Genomic DNA, 14,773 nt, shown 5'->3' on the forward strand with positions numbered 1-14,773 from the left:
CATCGTTTGAGATGATTTGTGCATATACAAGACACGTCTTCAGAAGTGCCAATGCATAGCTAGCGGATGGGTAAAGCGTACTGATAATGAGAGATCTTAAGAACTGGAATATGAGATGGTTTGTGCATATACAAGACAGGTCTCCAGAAGTGCCAATGCATAGCTAGTGATGGGTAAAGCGTACTGATAATTAGAGATATTAAGAACTGGAATATCACTAATGAAGTATCAATGGACAGGGGTGCGTGAAAGACAGCTATCCACGTGTCAGAACTATGACTTGGTTTCGAAATCTTATGGGTTTCATCTCAAGCCTACCCCAACCAGTTTGGGATTGAAGTTGTTTGTATGGACATGATTATTATATCACGTATTACAAGTCATCAAAAGTACAAACATGACCCAACAATTAATCACCGAAATTGACATAACAGTTGATCACCAAGCTTGTTCAACATATATAGAAAGCCCAAAGCTAAAATAATGGATGGGAGTAAACAAACACAACAGTTAATAGGAAATTTCCTGATTTGAAGGAGCAAAATAAAATTTACAGTAAGAGTACGGTTTTATCTCTCTGAAACATATAAAAGATACGGTGCTCCGCTGCACTGCACAGGAGTAACCTGGAAAGATAAAGCGAACAACCTGTGGTAGTACACCTTTATTATAATGAAACCCGCCGCACGACGAGAGAAGAAGCGTCCAGCTTAAGTTGTTGGGTGAAACCCTGGCTGATTTCCACTGCACAAAATGAAAGAGTAGGCTTAATAACAATTGAAAGATATATACTTGAAGACTTTCAAGTGAAGATGAAGGAGAACTGACCTTTGTTTGATTAAGTCTGCATTAATTACTGGGGATACTCGAGGAACAAAACGTCGGGCTTATTAGGATGGCCCGTTGCAATGCGTAGCATTTCATCTTTTGTTGCACCCTCGACTTGTTGATGGAGAGCGACTTCCTGGAGTTTCGCCATGGGAATGATTTCGATGAGGGGTTCATCAGGAATGCCATGCAGATCTTCACAGAGGATATGAAGTGAGACAAGAGCGGGCAGCGCGACTGCTCTGATTGCTACTTCCAGCGTTTGCTTGCACACAACGAATATTCGCTCAATGGATTTGAGGTGCTCAGCTTCAGACAGTATGTCGAGGGACCCAAGGTTATCTTCAATAAGCTTCAGATATTTCAATCCCCTCACATCGGTCAGCCCGTCTCGAATAACATCCCAGCTCAGACCAGTGGACGAGAGGCACAGCTCCTTGATATCACTAAGCCCTGCAACAAACAGAGGAAATTGGCTGAGGTTACCGTGCAGCTTGAGCGAGTCGAGTTTGCCGGCGACTGACACTATCTTCTTGGTGAATTCCCCTGAGGATCCTTCGAAATGGATCGATAGGGACCAATGAACATGAGGCTCTCTGGTAGTTCTATGAATGAATTCCGTAATGGCATTTGAAAGATCTTTCAGGTTTCTTTTGCTTGCGTTGGATCCGCACCATATCTTCACCTCCCGCAACCGCCTCATAAGACTCATCAGCTGTGGAAATCCTAGTGTCTCGCCGGTGACAAATCCTGCTAGTGTCTCCAGCACACTCTTATCTCTTAGGAACCTCTCTAGATTTGATTCAAACCATCCCACTACGGGCACAGAGGTGATATCTATTCTAGAAAGCTGGAACTTGCCAAGGAGGTGCTTCAGCTTGGGCAGCAGGAGCACTTCCTTGAACACCGTCACAGTTTGGCTTCCACTCAGATCGAGCGTCTCTAACTGTTTCAGCATGCCGATATCCCTTGTAATGAAACCAATGCTGCCCAAATTGATGCTCAAATATTTCATCAGCACCAGGTCACAGATAGCCTGAATATGGCCATCACTCAGGTGACCACATTCTTTCAGATCCAACACTCTCAGCATTTCATACTTGGCAAAATCGAAAACAGCTTCATAATTGGAGAGATTCGCCCCAGCAGCAGGGAATACCGCCAGGGTCCGGAGACGAGATAAATTCTGAGGCAAATTCAGTTTGACATTTGCAGGAGGGTGCACAGATAGCCTGCGGGCTTCATCGGCCGGCAATTGGGCCCTGCCGTCACACAAGACAATGAAATTCTGGGAGACTGACATTTCAGAGATCCATTGGAGTGTCTCATCAGTGGGTCGGCATATCTTTACATCCCCGTTGTTGCCTCTCCGGGTGGAACAGATGATACTGGCTGTGATGAGGATTTTCAAATTGTTGACTGCGCCTTGTTCAACCTCTACTAATTCTTCAGCCAGCCATCTCCTGATTAGGGGCTTAGTCCTAACATCATGCTCAGGAGGGAACAAGCACAAATAAAGCAAGCAGTCAAGGTTACGAACAAGCCAAGCCTGGCGGCTCTGGTCGCTAAGAAGATCCTGAAGCTCCCTGGGGACAGAAGGAGCTGCTTGGTGTGCAGTCCCAGCTGCCCCTTGTGATGTCCCGTTAACTGCTAGTGTTATCACCTTCATATAACTCAGTATCTGATCTTTCGTGTCGATTGATCTGGCCTTGAGGCCAGCAATCTCGTTGGCAAATTCAGTGAAGGTCGTCTTGTCGGCATTGAAGCTGTCCATGCAGTCTTGGATGTCATATGCCAAGCGCCTCAGCAATGCAATGCATACTAGCTGCAAAGGACTGACGTGTCCGCCACTGGAATCAAAACACTGTTGCATGATAACTTGTATGAACTCGAGATCATTTTTGATGTAATTAGCATCATTCTTCACCGCCACACTAGCTTTTCTCTCTCTCCTTTTGCTTAATTCACCTATTACCTTGCTGAGCTTCGACACGGCGGCACTGGCCGCTGCGCCAAATAAGGCTACAGCAAACGCCTCCATCGATCTCTCTTTCTATTGCTCCGCCGATTACCCCTCCTCCATAGATCTGCATATGCATGGCAAAGTGGGGTTAGTGATGCTTGAAACGCAAGGGAGAGGGAGAGGTGGGGAGAAGGAGGAGGCGCATGTACCTAATCCAGTAGTGGAGTGGAGATCTATGGTTTCTCGGACTTGTGTCCTCTCTCTTGCTGCAATTACGAGCTTGATGGAGGCATGAGTGGAGAAGAAATGGGTTTACCCACACTATGTGGATGATGCAGGTACTAGTGGACGAGTGGAGAAGGATCGTTTTCTCTGATACAGTATATGCTTGCCTGCTCAACGACTTTCCTCCCGATAGACGTGGCGGGCATCCGGAAGGATCCGCCACTTTATTATCTCAAAAAAGAGAAAATCCCAAGATTGATTAAAATTGGCTAGCTATCAGTCGACTGAGGTTTTTCCAAGTCTTAGTCAAGTGCAATAATGTAATAAGATCTAACGAATATAGAATCGACTGAGACAGGGAAAAAAAAAGTGTTGTCGGCTGCATTATTGAACGGAAAAAAATTGCAATAAGCCGGCAGAGACAAGGGCGGCACTGTACGACGGGAATCAGTGCATCCAGTGTCCAGACAGGACAGCCAGCGCACTGACAAGACTAGAGCTGTAAGCCCACCTGCCAAAATCACACGCCACTCTTAGAGACGGACAAGTTCATCGCCAGAGACGGACGGACAGAAGCACGCGCACTTCCATCACAAACAACATCTTCCCTGAAGTTGGCTTGGATCAATTGCCGCCATGAAGGTGATTGCTTACAGCCGATCCGAGATTTCTTTCCTTTCTGATTGCGCGCTGGCCCGGTTTCCTGATTATGCTTGCCATCTCCTCTCTGATGGATGGATGCAGAAGGTCGTGGTGAAGCTGGACGTGCAGGACGACAAGCAGAAGCAGAGGGCGCTCAAGGCCGTCTCCGCTCTCCACGGTACTACGTTATACTCTTCTCCCCTTCCGACCAACTCCTGTTTCTTGCTCTGCTTCGTGCTCATCACGGAGGGAGTCGTCGGTCAAGTAATAATAGCCCGAATGTTCACCTGGTCATTCGTGACCGAAATCGACTTCTGACGGCAACAACTATGGCTTTCTCAGGCATCGACCAGATGGAAATGAGCATGCAGGACCAGAAGATGACGATCGTGGGCACGGCCGACCCCGTCGCCGTCGTCGGCAAGCTGCGCAAGCACTTCCCCACGGCGCAGATCGTTTCAGTCGGCCCGGCCAAAGATGAGAAGAAGGATGGCGATAAGATCGTTTCCGTCAGCCCGGCCAAAGATGAGAAGAAGGACGGCGACAAGATCATCTCCGTCGGCCCAGCCAAGGATGACAAGAAGAAGGACGCCAAGCAGCACCCGGTGTACCCGCCGCCGCCGGACCCGCACCCTTGGCGCTCCGTCCACAGCGCCGATAAGGATAATGTTGCATTCTTGGCGCTCTCGGTGAAGAAGAATCCTGGGGGTGGCGGATCCACTCTGCCGGCGATGGCGGATGCTGGTTCTTCCTCTTCTTCTCTAGATGTCATTTATCATCCTGCTTCTCTTGAGGCAGCGATGCAGGCTCCTGTTACTGTCATGCTGGGACCCGTGGGCCCCCTCCTGCTGAAACTCCATGGGCGCACGGCTCCCGGTCCAATACAGTCTCTGCCTCCAAATCTGCTCAGTGCGTATGAGATCCGTCTTCTCAAGGAATTATGCATCTCCCTGAAGCAAATGTCGGAAGATGAGGACGCTAGCATCATGGTCCGGTGGTGGATGAAGATAGTTCGGGAACTTTGTTATGACGCGGATGATCACCTGGACGAGGTGATTGACAGCGACGCCGGCGGCGGCGGCCCTCATCACGATCTCGCTCGTGCCAAGGACGAATTTTCAGGATTACTTGCTCGAGCAAAGGATGCGGCTGAAAGACGGAAATGTTTCGAGTGGTCACCTCCCAAGGCTATCAAACCAGCTGACCTTGGGGAAGCCGGTGTGAGCTGCCTCACCGGCCGTACCAAAGCTGGTGTTGTGGAGCTCCCAAAGAAGCTCGTCGAGTTGCTGGCTTTAGACGACGATGACGCCGACAATCAGACACTCAGGGTGATACCTATAAATGGATGTGCAGGTACAATCTAGCTTCACCTCGGATTTCATGTGCTTCCCTACTCCATGATCTATCTTCATTTTTATAAATAAGCAGTGCAGTGACGTGTTTCCTCTAAAAATAATCTATCTTCGCCTCGGCTGAATTCATGTCTTTTCAAGTTATTCATGTACAAGTTGTACAGTTCTTCATAGTTTTTCCTGTTTTTTGGATTTGCAGGTGTTGGAAAGACAACAGCTGCCAGAGCCTTGTATCACAGGCATGGATGGAAATTTCAGTGCCGGGCTTTCGTAACTGTGCCCCGGAATCCAGATATGAGGGGGTTTCTCACCAGCATGCTCTCACAACTCAAGGCACCAAGGCCCCATGGCTTTCCTGATATACCGGAGCTTATTGAAGGTATCAGCAAACATCTCCAAGGCAAAAGGTAACCAATCTGTAAAGTAGGTACTGTTTAAATAAGCATATTGTGTGTTCTCTGAAAACAAATCACAGAAATATTTCAGGTGTTGTTCTTGAACTGTTGAGAGACGAGAGAAACATCTCCTGTGTTTTTTACACTTCTCAAATAGGATCGCGCTTTTATGGGACATTTGATTATTTTTCTTTAGATTCTTGTTGTTTACTGTGATGTACACAACTCTATGAATTTAGAGATTCCAATATGAACTACATACGGAGCAAAATGAGTGAATCTATACTCTAAACTACGACTATATGCATCCGTATGTAGTCCATAGTAAAATCTCTAGAAAGACTTATATTTAGGAACGGAGGAAGTACATATTAAACGCCATAATTTAGGACTGTGAGTCTCTGATATTTGGCGGCCGTTCGGTACCTAGGTGTAGCTACCAAGCACCCCTAGCCACCCATGACCTATTTCCTTGCATCTCTTTTATTTTCTTCATAAACCTACATGTTATGTAATTAATGAGAAAAATACTGATGTTAGCAAAATTCTTTCAATTTAAAATTTTCAAAAAACATTAGCACTCAGACGGCAAAACCAATTTAAAATTGGTTTCCACCACTAAATTCGCCGTGACAAGATCGTAGAAACTAAATCTCATGTCAGTATGTTCTGACGACCCTTGTTTTCCTGGGTTAAAACTTATGAAGCTACATGTGAGTTATCAGGCTATTCACAAGTAAACATCTAACGTCTATAATCCATGTACTTATGGTCATGAAATATCTACAAGTTAGGGTTATGTAGGTATTACCAATGGTAGGGACGTATGCTAAAATTTAGCACACTATCTTTAAAACAATAGGTATCATATTTACTTATTTGCAATATATTTTGCCTCGTGACTGAGGTATATATTAATTTGTTGTTAGGCCTGATGTAACTTACAAAATTATGCAGGTACTTCATCATAGTTGATGATTTATGGACTGCATCAGTATGGAATATTATTAGCCGTGCTTTTCCACGTGGTCATTATTGCAGCAGAATAATAACCACCACAGAAATTGATGATGTAGCATTGGCATGCTGCAGTTATGACTCAGACCATATATATAAGATGGAACCTCTTAATGATCATGACTCTAGAAAGTTATTCTTCAGTAGAGCGTTTGGTTCTGAAGAGGGTTGTCCAACAGATATCAAAGAAGTTTCATATGAGATTATAAGTAAATGTGGTGGTTTACCATTAGCAATTGTAAGTATTGCTAGTCTGTTAGCAAGCGAATCTATTGTCGCAAGGGGAAAATGGAAGCACATACAAGATTCTTTGCCCTCCACTTTTGTAGGGTTGAAAGATGTTCTAAACCTTCTGTACAATGATCTTCCTCCTCATTTGAGGACATGCTTGCTATATCTCAGCATGTATGCACAGGGCCGCGTGATCAAGAAGGATGAGTTGGTGAAGCAGTGGGTAGTTGAAGGTTTTCTCAGTGATGTGGGAGGGCGAGACACAGAAGAAATTGCTGAGGATTATTTTGATGAGCTTGTCAGCAGAGGGGTAGTCCATGCTGTGGACACCGGTTATAATGGCAAGGTGTTGTCATGTTCAGTTCACCACATTGTACTTGATTTTATTAGGCAAAAATCCAGGGAGCAAAATTTCGTCATCACTGTGGACTATTTCCAATCAACTCTCGCACTTCCTGAAAAAGTTCGCCGATTGTCCGTCCAGTTTGGAGGGGTAAGAAGTGCGTATATACCAGAAAGCATCATAACATCCCAAATTAGATCACTTGTATTTGGGGGTTTCATCAAGTGTGTACCTTCCATCATGGATTGTGGACTTCTTCGAGTTCTGATTCTTCATATTTGGGCTGATCAAAGCAAGAAGAGTTTTGACCTCACAAGAATCCGGGAGTTGTTTCGACTGAAGTATATCAAGATTGAATGTAATATCACCGTCAAACTTCCAAACAATATTCAAGGGCTGCAACACTTGGAGACACTGCAAGTTGATGCAAGATTATCTGCTGTTCCATCAGATATTGTTCGTCTGCCGCGTCTATTGTACCTTGGTCTTCCTAGTGAGGCTGATCTGCCCAGTGATATTAGGCGCTTGACATCTCTTCGCACTCTGGGGTATTTTGATCTCAGCAGTAACCCAGCTGACAATGTGATGGACCTTGGCGATCTTACCAATCTTTGGGATCTTCATCTCACTTGTGCCAAGTTACATACTGATCGTCTGGAGAACAACATTAAATGGCTGGGCTTGATTCTCGGGAAAATTATCAGCCTAAAATGTTTAACTCTGGCACCTGCAGCCTCGTCTCTGGATGACACTAGTACTTCAAGCATGGGAATTTGTTTTGATGGCTTTATCATTACCTACCCTCCTCCGACTCTTCAGAGACTCGAGTTGTCGCGGCAATGTTGCATCTTCTCCACACTGCCCGAGTGGACTGGAGATCTTGTCAACCTTCGTATTTTAAAGATTGCAGTTGGGGGGCTGACGGTGGATGATATACATGTCTTGAAAGGACTACCTTCTCTCTCTGCTCTCACTCTGTATATCCAGAGTGCTCCTGCAGACAGGATCATCATCGACAGGGGAGGATTCCAACTACTCACGTACTTCAAGTTCATGGATGCTGCACCATGCCTGTCCTTTGTGCCAGGAGCAATGCCCAAAGTCCAAAAGCTGAAGTTAGGCTTTAATTCAAACAAGATGGAGCCAAATACCTTTGAAATTGTTGGCTTCTGTCACTTGACAGACCTTACAGATATCTGCGTAAAACTTGGGGCACGGAATGCTGAAAAATTCGATATAAAAGCTGCCGAGTCTGCATTGGAGGCGGCCGTTAGGAATCCCCCAAACACTCCTACAATCAGTGTACAATGTGTTGATGCGATTTTTTGCACCGAGGAGGATAAGAGAACCAACACTTAAAAATAGAGGAAAAGCGTCAGGAGATTAAATAAGGCAAGAAGTAGATCATGGAACGTTTGGAGGAACATGTGAAGAAGCAAGATAAGAGCAGGCGTGGGTTTTCTTCCAAGACTAAAGATGTCATTTGTGTAATCTTCTTTCTCTTTTTTTTTTGACGAAATGCTGACGGATTATAACCAATTTCCTAGCTCAAGGGAAAACGTTCAGTGTGTATGTACTACCTTCTTGTTTGAAGGTGAAACCAGGCCAGGGCTAGTAGCAAGGCAGGTTCCAGTAGCTGAATCGAAAAAGAGGTTGGCTCGGTGCAGAGGAGAGGAGATAGTGTGACATACCAAAGCAGCGCATCCCCGGCGAAGCAGCGATCGCAGGAGGCAGCTCATGACGCACAGCGCTTGATGGCAACGGCACAAGCCAGGCTCAACTGGCCGCTGCACGCGCAGCAGCTCGGCTCAAGGCCCACCGCGCCACAAGGGAGCAGGCAGCTTGTTTCGTGCGGAGGACACCAGACCTTGGAACGAACACCTAGAGGGCACCTGCTCAGTCGGCGGAGGAAGGGCGCTCGGTGGCGCCGAGGTTGGAGCAGGACGGACCAACGGTCGAACAGGTGGCGTGCACGTCCGAAGCAGCGGAAACAGAGGGGCACATTGGAGGAATGCGGAGGACAAGACCGACGGGTCTGTAAGAGGGAGCGGGGAGAGAGGAGGGAGGGGGTGGTGGATGCGGTGGGGAGGACGGGATGGGGGAGGCAGGGGAAGCGGCCATGCGGTCTGCGGAGGAGGACGCCGGCCAACGGCGACCGGAGGACCTGGCTCCCGGCTAGTCGGCGCTGTACACAGACCCCGCGAGCCATCCATATCCTCAGACCGACAATTACCAATACGGGATTCAAAATAGCTTGTGGAATTCAAACTTTCAAAGTTGCTCCATTATACTGCCTCCCTCCCCCTGTAAAGAAATATAAGTGCGTTTAGTAGTGATCTAAACATTCCTGGCTCAGAAATACAAGTGCGTTTCGGAGTATTTCTTTACAGAGGGAGTATTATAATACCATGGAATTCTTCTGTATTTTACAACCACAGTTGATAACTTGCTTGAAACCAGGTTGAACATGTTTACAAAGGGCGTCAAGTCGGCGTACCGAGCTCTAATGACTCAAAAAGAACGTCAAGCTCAAGCTCTAGAGAAAGGGCAGGCTACCGGTCCCTCAATTGACAATCAGCGGATGTGGAACGCCTTGTGGAAGCTAAATGTAATATCCAAGGTGCGGATGTTTTTCTGGCGTGTTGAGGGGTAGACTGTCATACGAGAGCACTCTCAAACATAGGCATTTACGAGAGACAAACCTGTGCAAAATCTGTATGGCAATGGAGGAGAACCTGGAGCACGCATTGTTGAAATGCTCACATGCAAAACTCTTTTGGGAGGAGGCTCAGCAGCTTTTCGACTTCCATTTGCCACGTCTACACCCAGACACATGGGCCAAAGATATCATATGCAAGGTCAATTCACTAGCTGGGAGCGGGCCATCATCGTTTTGGTTATGTGATCCATTTGGCGCTCAAGTAACAAGCTGACACATGGAGAAGACAAACTCGATCATGCGCATTCAGTTCGGAAAACCAAGGAGTCGCTCGCACTCCTAGACGTACCCCGTCGTCATGCACTAGTCTTACCAGAACATGATTGGCGACCCCCTGATCCTGCTTGGGTAAAGATTAACACCGACGCCGCAGTTCGGCAAGAGGAAGGCACAGGGGGTGGCGGAGGAGTTGCAAGGTCACCAAGTTCCTTTCAGGGGGCTTGGAGCAAACCATATCCAGGCGTAACAGATCATCTCATCGCAGAGGCGATGGCAGTAAGAGATGGTGTCATCTTCGCTAAGCTTAGGGGTTTCATGAGAGTCGTCTTTGAGATGGATTGTCTGGAGGTTGTTAACCTCTGGACCAACCGCCACGATTCACGCTGATCATAGTAGAGATTGGAGAGCTAGCTAGTAGTGTTACTTCTTTTGTAATCCAGCATGTATCAAGATCAGCGAACAGTCTGGCTCATATTTGTGCCAAGCATACTTGCGCGATTGACATGACCGAGAGCTAGCTAGACAATACTCTTAGCTTCTTGATCAGCAGCCTATGACTGACTGCGCAGAAAACACTTTTATTTAATAAAGCTCTCAAGTTTCCCCTGAAAAAAATGTTTATAGAGGGAGTATGAGCGGCCGTAATGTGCGCCTCAAATACAAGCATAGTATGATTTACTTTTTTGAGAAATCTATATCGAACGAACCACTATTTTTTGTGGATAGATCCAAACGAGCTTAAAGGCGTCCGATGCGCATCTTGCGGCGGAAGCTTCTCCAGGCAGTTACAATGCACGGGGGCTTCTCTAGGCTACAAGTCAATCAAGCTCCACGCTTGGTTGACTTGTAGCCTAGAAATACAGAGTTGATAGCTATTTATCTCAGTGTTCGGTTGTTGCCTACTGTTCGGCGCCGATTGAGCTGCCCTGGACGAGCCGCACGCGGGGCGGGAAGGGCCAGCTCCGGCGTCGGCGATGCATCCGCGGGCGAAAGGGGGCGTCGCACCAGATCCGGAGCTGCCTTCTGTATCCACCTGCAAGCACAGCAGCAAGATGCGGAGGGCCAGCTCATCCTCGTCGCCGGCAACATCGCGGAGGAACCCATCCCATTCATCGTCGTCGGATTTCTCGGAATGGCTGCCGGTGCTGGACATACTCACCGGAGATCGAAAGTTGACAAAATGTAGAAAGGGGGAGCAGAGCGGAGTGAAGTGAGGTTAGGGTTCAATCCGAATGGGGTTTTTTGTGGGGTCATGGTGGGCCAGAGGTGGGTCAGGCTGACCTGGTTGACGCACCCGGTCATGCCCGGGCCGCCTCATATTCGCCCTAAATGGTCACCAGCGCCCGTTCTCCGTGTCTGGCCATAAGCCCCGAGAACTGAAACTTCTCCTTCTCCAGCTCCACCTCAACGCTCTCTAGCTCCACCTTCCCCTCCGAAGACCCGGGAAGTGGAGTTGTCCGCCTCCATGTTGTCGCCAAGCGGCTAATCAGCCACCGATGTCGAGCCCACCAAACTTGGCGTTGACGGGAGGGGGGAGCGGTGGTCTTCCTAGGACACGAGCGACGGTGAGCTACCCCTCGCTGCCGGCGGCGCCCGCGGACGTGACGGCTTCGTGGTCAAGGCGGCAGAGCGCGACCTCGGCGATGTCCTCCTCCCCGTCGGTCTCGCCGGACACCACCTCGCGCATCCCGTCGTACTCCTTGTACGTGGCCGCCACCTCCGCCACCCGGTGGCGGTACAACCAGCGGGCGAGGTGGAGCGGTAGGACTCGAGCAGCGTCGCCTGCTGCGCCAGGTCAGTGTTGGGCACGACCGCCCTGCCGGCGGCGAGCTGCTCCTCCGCCTGCAAGTTCTCCTGAAGGAGGTGGTGGTTGTAGATGGCGTTGGCCTACACCTCCATCAATTGTTCTTCCCGCACCATGTCCATGTAATGGGCATGGGCCTCGCCGATGGTCATGGTGCAATGCACCATTAAGGGGGCGCGGAGGAGGAGGAGGGTGGCGATGGCTCGTCATCGGCAGCGTCCTCCATTGAGACGTCGTCGTCCTCCGGCTGTCCATGAAGAAGCAAATGCAATCTCTATGTGTGTATGTTTGTTTGCCACGCGCACACACAGGCACTTGTTGCTGCCGCTGATCGATGCTGCTAAAGAAAGAGGGAGCAAAAGCATATGCATGGCTGGCTCCATCCAAAGCAGCAGGGAGGGAAAAGGCAGAGTGCCATGCCCATGCGTGCGTCCTGCGTGAGCGCGCGTGCCACTCCAGTTCCGGCGTGCGTCAGATTAACAGATTCAGGTTCTTCTCTTTTTCCTACAGGCCAGATGTACGAATTACTCCCTCTACATCAAATTTCAAGACTTCTTTTAACATTGTTGTAGTGTTAAAAAAATGTTTTACATTAAGTCGCCGTTGATCATTAGGCGGTGGCTTAGTTGATCATTTGACTCGATCAGCCTTCCCGACTCAACTGCACTTAACAAGCCTTTTAAGTTACTAAACATATGCTAGTACCAACAGTGCAGGCACAGGAATAAGGGATTCTTACCTTAGGCCATGTCTAGCCGATTCGTTCCTTTGGCCGTTTCTTGCCGTTCATTCGGGGCGGGGGGAGAAGACGAGGCGGAGAGAAGAGGCACCGATTTTACTCGGACGCATAGGGATGGAGTAAATATACTCAGAATTTTAGGGATGGAGTAAAAATTTACTCCAATAAGCCATATAGGGGACCGGCTAGGTCAAACTTAGTGGAGTAAAAAGCGAAATTTACTCGACTAAGTTGATATAGAGGATCGGTTATGCACTTAGTGGTTGGCACTTTGAGAGTGCAGCTAGCACAGGAAAAAACAGAAGCAGTTTGCTAGCTCCTGTATAAACATGTTGCTAATAAAGTTTGTATTATGCTTTTTTAAATGGAGGTAAAAGAATTGCTTCATATATTAATTAAGAGAGAATAGAAATTGTTTGTGTTACAACACACCGGCAATACAAATGGGCATTTCTCTCCCAACATTATTGATCCCAACTTTTTGGCACCAGCGGTAACCTAGATTGCCACCTCGGTTTTGATGCTGTGGAGGAGGACCGCCGAAGGGGAACTCTTGTTGTGGAAGACACGAGCATTTCTCTCGTTCCAAAGTTTTTATTGGTAATGTAGTCGAGATATATACTCAGGTAGGGCAGGTCTTTTTCCGGAAAAAAAGGGTAGGACAGGTTTTGTGTTGGCACCACTTATTAAGCTAGTCTGAGTTGCATGTGCCTAGTCTGGGATTCGATCAAGTTCCAAGCTCGATCGTTGCATTGCATGCATTTGCTACAGCTTTAATCAGGTTTAGCCTGTAGTATCCTCGCTACTGCAGTCTGCAGATCCGGTGCAGCTAGCTGCCCTCTGTCGGGCGGGGTCCTCCCTAGCTTTGCCAGTAGAAAAGATTGGTCAGATTACTTATGACTCCACCTAGTAGCTGTAGTGGTACAACTGCTGATAACAATCAGTTAGGCCAACTCCACCACAAGACCTCATTTTGTCCGTCTTTGTCCGTTTGAGGTAAAACGGACAAACCCTACGACCCAGCGCGCAATGAACTGAATCCATCTTGTCCGTTTTATATCCGTCTGACCCTATTTCCAGACCAAACTTGGACTGGATTTGGGGTCAAAGCGGATAGAACCGGACGCGTTCTGCACCCTCTCCGTCCGCGCCCGTCCGGGGTGACCCCACTTGTCACCCACCCACCCCCACCACTCTCTCTCTCTTCCTTTTTCTCTCTCTCCGACCTACCCACGCACAGCTGCATGCGACGGCGAGGCAGAGCGCGGAGCTCGCGTCGGCCCGAGTGGGGAGCGGCGTAGGCGCGGAGCGGAGCAGGTGAGGCGGGACAGAGCGCGGAGCTCGCGGCGGGCGGGGCGGAGCGCGCGCTGCTGCCGGCCGGCGCAGCGTGCAAGCGAGCTGCGCGCGAGCGGCGGCGCGGCCGGCGCGGCGTGCGGCTACGGCGCGAGCGCGCGGGCGGCTGCCCGGCCGGCGCGGCGTATGGCTACGGCGCGAGCGCGCGAGCGGGGCGGAGCGCGAGCGGCTGCGCAGCCGGCGCGGCGTGCGGCTACTCCGCGAGCGCGCGGGCGGGGCGGAGGTGGAGCGCGAGCGCGCGTGGAGCAGAGCGAGGTGGGTTGGCGCGCGAGCAGGGCGCGGTGGTTGGCGCGCACGAGCAGGGGGCCGCGGCGCGAGCGCGCGAGCAGGGGCGGAGGTGGGCGAGGGCGGGCCGGGGCGAGGCGGGGCGGGTGGGGCGCGGGCGCGGGCTCCTGGGGCGCGGCGTGGGCGGGGGCGGCTCGGGCGCAGGCACGCGCGGCTGGAGCGCAGCGCGGTGGCCAGGGCGTAGGCTGCCGGAGCGCTGCGGACGCGAGCGCGCGAGCGCGGAACAGGCGCGGCGGCCAAGGCGAGCGAGGCTGGTGGGCGCTGTTGCGGCTGAGCTCGGTGGGCAGGCGCTGCAGCGGACGGCGACGGGCGCGAGGGCGGCTAGCGGCGGGCGCGGCGCGACAGGGCTCGCGGCGAGCGCGGGCGTACTCGGCGTGTGCGTGGCCGAGGCAGACAGTTTGGAGTAGTGGCTGCGCTGGGCGCCTTCACCCAGAGCCGGACATGCGTGTCCGTTTTGCTACCTATTGCCACCCAAACGGACGAAATTCGGACAAAGCGGACGTTCGTTTGGGGTCTTGCGATGGAGTTGACCTTATTACTCACAGTGAGTGAGTGGGTGAGCGAGTGAGTGAACAGTAGCTGTTGGTGCGTGCAGCTGCAGCAGCAGCAAAAGCGAGAGCGTGATCCCTGACCATTTCATCCGTTGGTGTTTGATTTC

The 14,773-nt window shown here is 50.0% G+C and overlaps 2 protein-coding genes across 2 annotated transcripts; one reads left to right on the plus strand and one right to left on the minus strand.

Moving 5' to 3' along the window:
• Window positions 1–409: 409 nt before the first annotated feature.
• Window positions 410–3,184, minus strand: LOC125540496 (disease resistance protein RGA4-like). The gene is made up of 3 exons (XM_048704106.1): window positions 3,001–3,184; window positions 829–2,915; window positions 410–744 (listed from the first exon to the last, which is right to left on the minus strand). The coding sequence occupies exon 2, from the start codon at window positions 2,867–2,869 to the stop codon at window positions 854–856; it is 2,016 nt and encodes a 671-aa protein (XP_048560063.1). The 5' UTR covers window positions 2,870–2,915; window positions 3,001–3,184; the 3' UTR covers window positions 410–744; window positions 829–853.
• A 153-nt stretch (window positions 3,185–3,337) lies between these two features.
• Window positions 3,338–8,631, plus strand: LOC125540495 (disease resistance protein RGA5-like). The gene is made up of 5 exons (XM_048704105.1): window positions 3,338–3,658; window positions 3,761–3,836; window positions 4,001–5,011; window positions 5,210–5,417; window positions 6,363–8,631. Exons 1-5 carry the CDS (start codon window positions 3,653–3,655, stop codon window positions 8,353–8,355), a joined length of 3,294 nt encoding a protein of 1,097 aa, XP_048560062.1. The 5' UTR covers window positions 3,338–3,652; the 3' UTR covers window positions 8,356–8,631.
• Window positions 8,632–14,773: the final 6,142 nt, after the last annotated feature.

This window comes from Triticum urartu, chromosome 2, assembly GCF_003073215.2.
Source record: "Triticum urartu cultivar G1812 chromosome 2, Tu2.1, whole genome shotgun sequence".
Taxonomy (NCBI): domain Eukaryota; kingdom Viridiplantae; phylum Streptophyta; class Magnoliopsida; order Poales; family Poaceae; genus Triticum; species Triticum urartu.